The 11084-nt window shown below is 45.8% G+C and overlaps 1 protein-coding gene across 2 annotated transcripts; it reads right to left on the bottom strand.

The window, feature by feature from the left end:
• Positions 1-311: 311 nt before the first annotated feature.
• Positions 312-5645, bottom strand: GNRH1 (gonadotropin releasing hormone 1). Of its 2 annotated transcripts, none has more exons than XM_084803952.1 (4): positions 5482-5645; positions 5218-5388; positions 2753-2851; positions 312-543 (listed from the first exon to the last, which is right to left on the bottom strand). In XM_084803952.1, the coding sequence occupies exons 2-4, from the start codon at positions 5356-5358 to the stop codon at positions 502-504; spliced, it is 282 nt and encodes a 93-aa protein (XP_084660078.1). In that variant the 5' UTR covers positions 5359-5388; positions 5482-5645; the 3' UTR covers positions 312-501. The 2 variants fall into 2 exon arrangements, with proteins under 2 accessions (XP_084660078.1, XP_084660079.1); XM_084803953.1 differs by having other exon boundaries at positions 315-543; positions 2753-2848; positions 5482-5644.
• Positions 5646-11084: the final 5439 nt, after the last annotated feature.

Here is an 11084-nt window from a genome sequence, read left to right as displayed (position 1 = left end):
GTCCCAGCAGTTGGCAGCAGCGGGGCTGGCGGCAGAGGAGGTGGCATGGACAGCGGCGGAGGAGGAGGAGGCGGCAGCAAGGTAAGGGGGTTTGTGCAGGGGCATTGGGGGGGACCCGAAGCGGGGTTCGACATCCAAATCCCACTTTAGGTTCAGGGCTGAGGCCGGTTGGGGGCCCCCGAATCTGCCCTAGCCGGATCGGGCCCACGTCAGACGCCGCAAAGCGGCTTCCAAGTCAGATCGGGGGGTTCCTGCACAGCCCTACTTTTCACATCCCATTGATTTGAAACAAAGTAATATCTGAAGCCATTGTCAATTGATTTAAGGTCTTTTTATTGGTGCTTCAGCAACACAAATGTTGGTAGATACTTTACTTTTCCCACCAATACTAGGAACATCTTTAATCTTAAAATATTTCCATAACATGACTAAGCCCACATCAGATCTTGTGGTTAATTCTTTGCTTTGCAAAGGCTCCATTTTTTTGGGGGGGGGGTAGATTTAAATCTTCTTTTGTGCATTCTCCCCTTCAATCAGACTTGCCTGTAATGCGTAATAAGTTTTTTATTATTATTAAAAAAAGTATAAAAATGACAAGCTTTGAACTTTTCAGATCATTTTGAATTCTAAAATTGTTATTCATTTATGAAGCACTTATTTTTGTCTAAGCGATGTATAGATATCAGAAGAGAAGACAGTTCCTACGCACAGGCTCACAATACAAACAGACACGATACAAAAGGAAAATTGGATGAGGAGGGAAGAGGAAAAGTGAGTCCTGGAGGAGCAGCTCCTTCTCCAGCTGATAGATAGTTCTAGGCTGGTCTTTCCCTTGTCACTATGTTCTTCCTGGGCAGAGAATTCAGTGTCCAGGAGGCTCCTAGTCTCCTTGCCAAAGGCAGAGGTCACGCTATGCTCCCCTTCAGCTCTCCAGTCCCAGAGTAATAGGCAGTTAGAGCGGAGTGTTCTTTCTGGCAGCGTACAGGGAAGCAAGCACCACTTTTCACATTAACAGTGCAATCCTGTGTATGTTCACTCTGAAGCAAGTACTACTGTGTTCCATGGGACTTACTCCTGGGCAGTGTATAGGATTACAGCGTACGTCTTTTCTGCTCAAGAGACAGCAATCAGTCTCTGAAGCGTTGCATTACCTGCAATAGCTGATCAATGAAACTTCCAAAAAGTTGCACGTGGCATGGGACTGGAGAGCCGAGTCATTCATCACTATTCTGGTCGCTGCCTTCCCCAACCTGGTGCCCTTAAAATGCCTTGGGCTACAACTCCCACAATCTTCATTGGCCATATTAGCTGAGGATTGTGGGAGTTGTAGTCCAAAGCATCTGGAAGGATGCAGTAGAGTGCTATCTAGGCTAGGGGCAGAAAAAATAGCATCCCGAGGTGCAAAATGTTGAGCCCCAGTGCTGGGAAAATATGTTGCAACAGAAGTGAAGGAAGATGTCTGAACTGTCTGCAAGATTAGAGTCACAAAGATGGGGTTCACTGGGAGATGCTCTTCCACCACCACCCCATGCAATTTCAGACTCCTTAAGAAAAAGATGAATCGGCCTCTGGCAATTTTACCTGGTGAGATAGAAAAGGAGACAGGTGGGATTCTGCCCATTTTCTCACAAGAAATAAACTTTCTCCAACCTTCCAGTGATCTGGCTAGCATTGCGCTGGAAATTTCTCCCACATTTTTTTCAACCATTCTCATTCAATTTGATAGAGAAGAAATTCCTTTCAAAAAGAAATTCAATGGTGACGAAATTTCAGAAAAATTCTCATGGGTTGCGTTTGGGTTTCTTGTGCTTACTTAGGAGTGTGGCTGAGGACTGAGTGTGAGTCTCTCTCATCATCATACAATTATCTCTCCAGGAGCCTGGAGCCTCCTCGGCTTCCTGCAATTCAGTCAAGGCCCAGGGGAAGACAGCAGGAGGTAATTCCTTCCATGGGGCTTTTTCAGATCAAGACGTGCAGGCAGCCTGGGATGCTGCAGAGCAATGGAGAAATGTGCCCCAGAAACAAAACAAACCCAGCGTCCTCAGCCACCTTGCAGTGATTAGGTAAGCTCAAAAACATCACAAAAAGAAATTTTAAAACACCCTGAGAATGAGGGGGAACATGGAAGCCTCTTGCATGGGGGAAGAAAGCTTTCAGGAAGTTGGAGGATGGGTTTTGGCTCAGCACTAGCTCCGCCTCTTTCCTGGAGCTGGATACAATGACGCCCCCCTCACACCTGCATTGTGGTGGATGCAAAATGGGGGCCAGCCTGCCAACACAGTTGATGTTATTGCAGCACAAAAGAAAAAGAACGAAAGAGAGAGAGAGAGAGAGAGAAGAAAGAAAGAAAGAAAAAGAAAGAAGCTGTGCTACAAAGCCTGCCAATGGTGAGCCCTACCCTTATTGAGAATTGCCCCTCCCCCTGGAGAAATTTTGTGTAATTGTCCCCTCAATTTCTCTGCGCACAAATAAGGCGGAGATTTCAAGAGGTCATGTGCGCACAGCTCTGGTGCTGGCCACTGAGCACGATGAAGGGTGCTGGAATAACTGATGAACTTGCGCAAATATGCTAATCTGTACTAGTTAGCACAAGTAGAGAGAAATTCTGGTTAAAAAAATAATCTGATTCTGTCAATGAGGGGATGACGGAACGAAAGATACCTGAGAATTTGCAAAACACAGATGGAACGGATTTAACACAGTACGTACATCCCTGCATGAGGTCAGCATCCTCTAAACAGGGCTTACTTACGAGGATGCCCTTCAGTCCCCTGAGGGTGGGGTGCTGGTGCGGCACATTGCATTCAAGATGCTGCAGCTCCCCAAGAGTGTCCATCTTGCTTGCAGTCTGCTTTGGAGGGGGGGAAAAAAGGACATATGTGGAATAGCTCACCATTAAGGCCCTGCCCAAAAGGAAGACACAGGTGTGCCTAAAATTTGCATACAATAACTTATATGTCAAGACACAAAGTTAGAAATCATTACCAGAATTTCTTTAATCATTTTTACTTAAAAATATTTCCAGGCCACCTTTCAGAGCAAAAGCCCTCCTCCCAAAGCAACTTACACAATCGAGTGCCATATATTAAAAAGCCATACAATGACAAAACAGCAAAAAATAATAAAATCGGCAAACCACCAGAAATAAAATATCTAGTACTTGAAAGCTGCAACACGATCGCCACTAAAAACCCAGAGCAGTCCAATAAAGCACAATCAGGAAAAGCCAGAGAAATTCTTCCAGGCTTTCCTGAAAGCTTGCAATGATGGGGCCTGACAGACAACTGATGGGAACCCATTCCAGAAGCATGGGGTCACTGCAGAAAAAGGCCCTCTCTTACCTACTTGTCTTTTTAACTTCCTTCAAAGGTGGGCAAGTGAGAAGAGCAATGGCACCAACAGGGATCAGAAAAAACAGCTGTAAGGCTGGAAACCAAAATCAAAGGAACAGCTGCACCAGTTGACGTCCCAATGCATTTCGACAGGGGTCTTTATCAAGGGAATTACGAACTCTTGGGGCACAATCCTATGCATGTTTAGATAGAAAAAAGGCCTACAACTCCCAGCATGCCCCAGCCAGCCTGGGTGGCTGAGGGATGCTGAGAGTTGTAGGCCTTTTTTCTGTCTTAAAATGCATAGGATCGCACCCTTAGAGACTTTTCTGCAGGATTCCCTCTCCCTTACTTCCTTGGAATCCTCCAGAAAAGTCTAGGAGTGTGTAATTCCCTTGATAAAGACCCATGTTGAAACGTGTTGGGAATTCAACTGGTGCAGCTGTTGCTTTTTTTGATTCAAGTGAGAAGAGCCTCTCTTCCTGATACGGGTGAAGGTGGCCCTTCAAGCAATTTGGCCCCACATTTACATAGAAATGCAATCATCTCACCCTAGTGGGGCAGTCTGTGACCAGGTGAGCTATGTGCCTGCTGTTCAGCTGCTAAATATTGATGGCAGCTTTGACGGTCTGGCTGCTTTCCCTTCTTAGGGTCCCTTATCTTTAAACTAGACAGCCTTTCCAATACAAGACACCTTCAGATGCAGGACTGGCCTCTGACAGCCTCGCAACTAGACGACTATCCTCTATAAAGTAAGACACGTGGCCATCCTAAAATGGAACATAAAGGGAACAGCAATTGAGCAGAGTCAGATGGCTGGTTGGTGCAGGGCCGGCTGAGGAAATTTTGCTACCAGAGGCAAACGACAAGATGGCGTCCCTCGACCAGGCCGTGTACAGAAGCTGACTGAATTGGCAATTGAATCTTATTTCAACACTGACGATGGGATAGCCATCAGGAGCTACATTTCAGGGGTCCAAGACCGGTTGTCTCTCATAGTCATATGCTATTCTGTCCTCCCACGCAATGGCTTCACTCTGCCTAATGGAAGGGCCGGCCCTGGGTTGGTGTCACAGCTGGAAGGCACTCTGAGCACCTTTCAGCAGCAGTGTCCAGCACTCCACCACCCATCTTTCCTGCTCCAGTGGAAATATACCCTGGTAAAAGGATCAGGTGTGCATCTTCACTTGCTCCCATCTCCAGGGGAAGTTACAGTCTCATTCCTGAAGGTCTTTGGTTCCCAGCCTGTGTAGCCAGAGATTCAGGAAATGGCAACACCGCAGCATTACAATATATTTTTTTAATTGATTGACTGTATTTATAGTCATATGATTCACAGCATATAATTAATTAATACAATACATAATTGGGTGTAGCCCCTAATTGCCCCACCCCCCCAGATGAGTTAATGGCCTTTGATAGAAGGACTGGGATCCAATGCCGGTGTGTTGGACTGGGACTCGAGAGACCCGAGTTCAAGTCCCCCACTCAGCCATGAAGCTCACTGGGTGACCATGGACCAGTCACTGAGTCTCAACCTACCTACCTCACAGGTTGTTGTAAGGATAAAATGGAGAGGAGGAGGATTATGTAAGCCCCCTTGGGTTCCTTGCAGGGAAAAAGTGGGTTATAAATATAATAAATAAAAATAAATGATGCAAAATAAGAGAAGTCCTGCCAATTTTCCCTAGGGGCATTATTTATTCAGTTGCAGAATGTAGTCTTTTGTCGCCGCAGAATTGCCATGACTTTGGAGCAGCATTCAGATTTGCTTTGATTGCACAACACACACACACACACACACACACACACACACACACGAGATGGACAACGTTACCTGAGTCAAGCCTTTGAAAGGTAATGCCTGATTTTCAAACCATCTTACCTCTTGGAAGGAGTCAATCAGATTGCCAGCATCCCTCTTTCCTCCAGGTTGGAAGCCGTATGACCAATGCTGACCAGTGCAGACTGACAAAGACAGGAGCATCAGGATGAAGCTTGCAAGCACAGCCCCGCTCTTCTCCATTCTGCAAAGATCCAAAGACAGTGAGGGGATCTGCATATGGGAAAATAAAATAAAACAGAGCAAGTGAATTAGCCTAATATGAATCATGCAAAATGCATTGCATTTATTGCTGTGGTATGTTACCTGACTGACAGATAATAAAAGAAAGGGAGAGAACGAGGCTTTCTCTGAAGACTCTTTTGGAGCCCTGTATCGTACTTTCTACCCTTTTATAGAAAACCATTTCCTATGCATAAAGCATCCACCACAGGCGGCCATCTCTCTCTCTCTCTCTCTCTCTCTCTCTCTCTCCCCCCACATGCTGACTATAATTGTGGCTTTTACTTATGTCATAATAAGTCTGAAAGGAAGGAAGTAATTGGACTCTTTCCTCTCTAGTTGATAAGCACAGCTGATCTTTTCCACCCTCAACGCTGCAGGGGTAACAGCAGCAGCCTTTCTTGAAAGAGGCTGTAATGCACTGAGTTGCAAATCCTGTTGATTTGTGTTGTTTTCTCCCGGGGTGGGGGTGATGCTGAGACTTTCCTTTTTCTGCCTGGTGTTAATGGCATTGAAATTTTCTAAAGAAGGAGTAACCTTTCAAGATTTCTTTGGTGATGATTCATACTGCTTGGATATCCTCGAGGCCTGTGGCCTGAGAAGAGACAAGGGAAGCCTAAAACAGCCTCCACTAAGCTATTGCCCCCCTTCATGGATCACTGCCTTGTTGTGGCGAAGGGGCTTGCGTAACTCAGTGAAGCCATAAGCTATGCCGTGCAGGGCCACCCAAGACGGACAGGTCATGGCAGAGAGTTCTGACAAAATGTGGTCCACCGGAGAAGGAAATGGCAACCCACTCCAGTATTCTTGCCAAGAAAACCCCATGGAACGTATCACAAGGCTAAAAGATATGACGCCGGAAGATGAGCCCCTCAGGTCGGAAGGTGTCCAATATGCTACTGGGGAAGAGCAGAGGGTATTTCCAAGTAGCGCCAGAAAGAGTGAAGCGGCTGGGCCAAACCCGAAAGGACACTCAGCTGTGGATGTGTCTGGCGGTGAAAAGAAAATCCGATGCTGTAAAGAACAATATTGTTTAGGAACCTGGAATGTCAGATCAATGAATCAAGGTAAGCTGGAGGTGGTCAAACATGAGATGGCAAGATTGAACATCGACATCTTGGGAATCAGCGAACTCAAATGGACAGGCATGGGCGAATTTAATTCAGGTGACCATCACATCTACTATTGTGGGCAAGAATCCCTTAGAAGAAATGGAGTAGCACTCATAGTCAACAAAAGGGTAGGGAAAGCAGTACTGGGGTACAATCTTAAAAATGATAGAATGATCTCAGTACGAATCCAAGGCAAACCATTCAACATCACAGTAATTCAAGTCTATGCCCCAACCACTGAGGCCGAAGAAGCTGAGGTTGATCGGTTCTATGAAGACCTACAACACCTTCTAGAACTAACACCAAAAAAAGATGTACTCTTCATCATAGGGGATTGGAATGCTAAAGTAGGAAATCAAGAAATCACCGGGATAACAGGCAGGCATGGCCTTGGTGTACAAAATGAAGCAGGACAAAAGCTAATAGAGTTTTGCCAAGAGAACATGCTGATCATAGCAAACACTCTTTTCCAACAGCACAAGAGGCGACTCTACACATGGACGTCACCAGATGGTCAATATCGAAATCAGATTGATTATGTCCTTTGCAGCCAAAGATGGAGAAGCTCCATACAGTCAGTAAAAACAAGACCTGGAGCTGACTGTGGCTCAGATCATGAGCTTCTTGTTGCAAAATTTCGGCTTAAATTGAAGAACGTCGGGAAAACCACTAAACCATTCAGGTATGACCTAAATCATATCCCTGATGAATATACAGTGGAGGTGAGGAATAGATTTCAGGGATTAGACCTGATAGACAGAGTGCCTGAGGAACTATGGACGGAGGTCCGTAACATTGTTCAGGAGGCAGCAACGAAATCCGTCCCAAAGAAAAAGAAATGCAAGAAAGCCAAGTGGCTGTCTGATGAGGCTTTACAAGTAGCTGAGGAAAGAAGGGAAGCGAAAAGCAAGGGAGAAAGGGGAAGATATACCCAACTGAATGCAGAGTTCCAGAGAATAGCAAGGAGAGACAAGAAGGCCTTCTTAAATGAACAATGCAAAGAAATCGAGGAAAACAACAGAATGGGAAAGACTAGAGATCTCTTCAAGAAAATTGGAGATCTCAAGGGAACGTTTTGTGCAAAGACGGGCATGATAAAGGACAAAGAAGGCAGGGACCTAACAGAAGCAGATGAGATTAAGAAGAGGTGGCAAGAATACACAGAAGAACTATACAGGAAAGATCTGAATGTCCCTGATAGCCATGATAGTGCGGTCACTGAACTTGAGCCGGACATCCTCGAGAGTGAAGTCAAGTGGGCCTTAGGAAGCATTAGTAACAACAAAGCTAGCGGAGATGACAGTATTCCAGCCGAGCTATTTAAAATCCTAAAAGATGATGCTGTTAAAGTGCTGCATTAAATATGCCAACAAATCTGGAACACTCAACAGTGGCCACAAGACTGGAAAAGGTCAGTTTACATTCCAATTCCAAAGAAGGGCAATGCCAAAGAGTGTTCAAACTACCGCACAATTGCGCTCATTTCACATGCCAGCAAGGTGATGCTCAAAATCCTACAAGCTAGGCTTCATCAGTATGCGAACCGAGAACTACCGGAAGTACAAGCTGGGTTTAGAAGAGGCAGAGGAACTAGAGATCAAATTGCCAACATTCGCTGGATCATGGAGAAAGCAAGAGAATTCCAGAAAAACATTTATTTCTGCTTCATTGACTACGCTAAAGCCTTTGATTGTGTGGATCACAACAAACTGTGGCAAATTCTTAAAGTGATGGGAGTACCAGACCACCTTACCTGTCTCCTGAGAAACCTGTACGAGGGTCAAGAAGCAACAGTAAGAACCAGAGATGGAACAACCGATTGGTTCAAAATTGGGAAAGGAGTACGACAAGGCTGCATATTGTCACCCTGCTTATTTAACTTATATGCAGAGTACATCATGAGAAATGCCGGGTTGGATGAATCAGAGGTCGGAATTAAGATTGCCGGGAGAATTATCAACAACCTCCGATATGCAGACGATACCACCCTAATGGCAGAAAGCGAAGAGGATCTTAAGAGCCTCTTGTTGAGGGTGAAAGAGGAGAGTGCAAAAGCTGGTTTGAAACTCAACATTAAAAAAACTAAGATCATGTCATCTGGCCCTATCACTTCCTGGCATATAGAAGTGGAAGAAATGGAAGCAGTGACAGATTTTACTTTCTTGGGCTCCAAGATCACCGCAGATGGTGACTGTAGCCATGAAATTAAAAGACGCTTGCTCCTTGGGAGGAAAGCTATGGCAAACCTAGACAGCATAGTAAGAAGCAGAGACATCACCTTGCCGACAAAGGTCCGTCTAATCAAAGCTATGGTTTTCCCAGTGGTAATGTATGGCTGTGAGAGCTGGACTATAAGGAAGGCTGAGCGTCGAAGAATTGATGCTTTTGAACTGTGGTGCTGGAGAAGACTCTTACGAGTGCCCTGGACTGCAAGGAGGTCAAATCAGTCAATCCTAAAGGAAATCAACCCTGAGTGCTCATTGGAAGGACAGATAATGAAGCTGAAGCTCCAATATTTTGGCCACCTAATGCGAAGAGAAAACTCCCTGGAAAAGACCCTGATGCTGGGAAAGACTGAAGGCAAAAGGAGAAGGGGACGGCAGAGGATGAGATGGCTAGATAGCATCACGGATGCAATGAATATGAACTTGAGCACGCTCCGGGAGAGAGCGCAGGACAGGAAGGCCTGGCGTGCTATGGTCCATGGGGTCACGAAGAGTCGGACACGACTGAACGACTGAACAACAACAACAAGCTATTGCCCTCTCAGTGGTTTGGACGACACCAACTCCTATCGTCCCTGACTTGGGCAGATGAGAGCTGTAGCCAGCGGAGGCTGGTGGCTCCAATTTCAGCGGGTGCTATGAATCCATTCTAGGTTTCAGTCAGAACCAGCCAGAATTCTAAAGAAGCCATCCAAGGTGCTAAACCCTATCCCCTATATAAATAGGTTCAGCACCTTGGATGTCTCCTTTAGAGTTCTGGCTGGTTCTGACTGAAACCCAGAATGGCTTCCCAGGCGCACTGAAATCGGATCCACCAGCCTCTGCTGGCTCTAGCAGAAAACATCTGGAGGGTGCCAGCATGGGGAAAGCAGCCCTAAAAAGAGGAGCAGATGTGGTGGTGCCATCAGGGCAGGTCTTGCAGCTCAGAATTCTGGGGTCCCCATCATCAGAGTGAATCATCAGGGTGCTTGCAAACCAAGATTTTTTTTTAAGGGGTGTTACCGAAGGATTGGTGCTGAAGGGGCCTCCCTCAGTGATATTCTGTTACCCAAAGGCCCACAGAATCCTGGTGCCAGACCTGCTCACTGCCATCTAAAGTTCCCCAAGTAAGACCATTAAGGGCAAATCCTTGGCATGTTTACACAGAAAAGAGCCGGACAACTCCCAGCATTCCCTAGCCAGCCATGCTGGCTAGGGAATGCTGGGAGTTGTCCAACTTTTTTCTGTCTAAACGTGCATAGGATTGCATCCTAAGTTCTTTAATATCTAACTGCACCACTGCGTGGATGTAGGGTGACCCTGTGTTCTCTTTTATAGTCCTCTATTTGACGGTGTGCCAGAGAACTGTCCTCTGTCTTGAAGGCATCCTCTGTTTGAATGGCTGTCCAGTCCAAGTGTGGTTTAAAGATAACAACTATCGGAAGGAATAGCTGGGGCTTGAAGTTGCCCATCAGCCACACCAGCAGACAGCAGATTAAACAGGCCGGCACAAAGGCCACATTCTCCTCCACTATGATAAGATCTACTACATTTTTATTTAAATTATAGTAATTATTTCTAAATGTGCACGTTATGGCTTGTATCCAATGTTAGTCCTATTTAGAGTAAACTAGTCCTATTCATTTCAATGAGTCTACTCTAAGTAGGATTAACATTGGCTAGAACCGTATATATATGCAAATTTTATGCAAACCAGTGTCCTCTTTTTTGCTGATTCATTTCCTCTTTTTTGGCAATTTATAAGTGGCTACCCTATGTGGATGGGATCTATTCAGTCTGCTGCTAAAAGGGGGAACGGGTTAGATCAGGGTCTTTAGAACAGCAGATCCTTGTAAAATGAAGAATTGCCCTCCTTCAAAAGATCCTGTGGTGTTTCTGCATATGGATTTCTGATCTTAGCATGTCTCCAGAGGTGGGGGGCGAGGTGGGGGGGGGGGAGTCTCCTATGACACCACCAGCCTAGTTTTGCTGAACCTTATTGTCTTGCTGTCTTTCATTTCCCTGGGCTGCTGTATTTTAACTGTATTTTATGTCATGTACATCTAGGAAAAACCTGCAGAGAAACCATCATAATACATAATACATGTCAGTTGCCTTACAGGCACCTAAACGTATGTCTTCTGCACCTGGCTCTGGTTGGAGGATCTCGGGGTTGTAGGCATGTCTTTTGACCCTGGCTCTGGTTGGAGGCTCTCCGGGTTTTAGGTGTGTCTTTTGCTCCTGGCTCTGGTTGGAGGATCTTGGGGTCCTAGGAGCATTTTTTGCCTTTGGCTCTGGTTGGAGGATCTCAGGGTTCTAGGCATGTCTTTTGCACCTGGCTCTGGTTGGATCTCGGGGTTCTAGTAAAATA

The sequence above is a fragment of the Heloderma suspectum genome, chromosome 6 (assembly GCF_057233095.1).
Source record: "Heloderma suspectum isolate Gila_16-S chromosome 6, 16-S_ref, whole genome shotgun sequence".
Lineage (NCBI taxonomy): Eukaryota > Metazoa > Chordata > Lepidosauria > Squamata > Helodermatidae > Heloderma > Heloderma suspectum.
The sequence above is the reverse complement of the archived record's forward strand: the minus strand, read 5'-3'. Positions and strand labels throughout refer to the sequence as shown.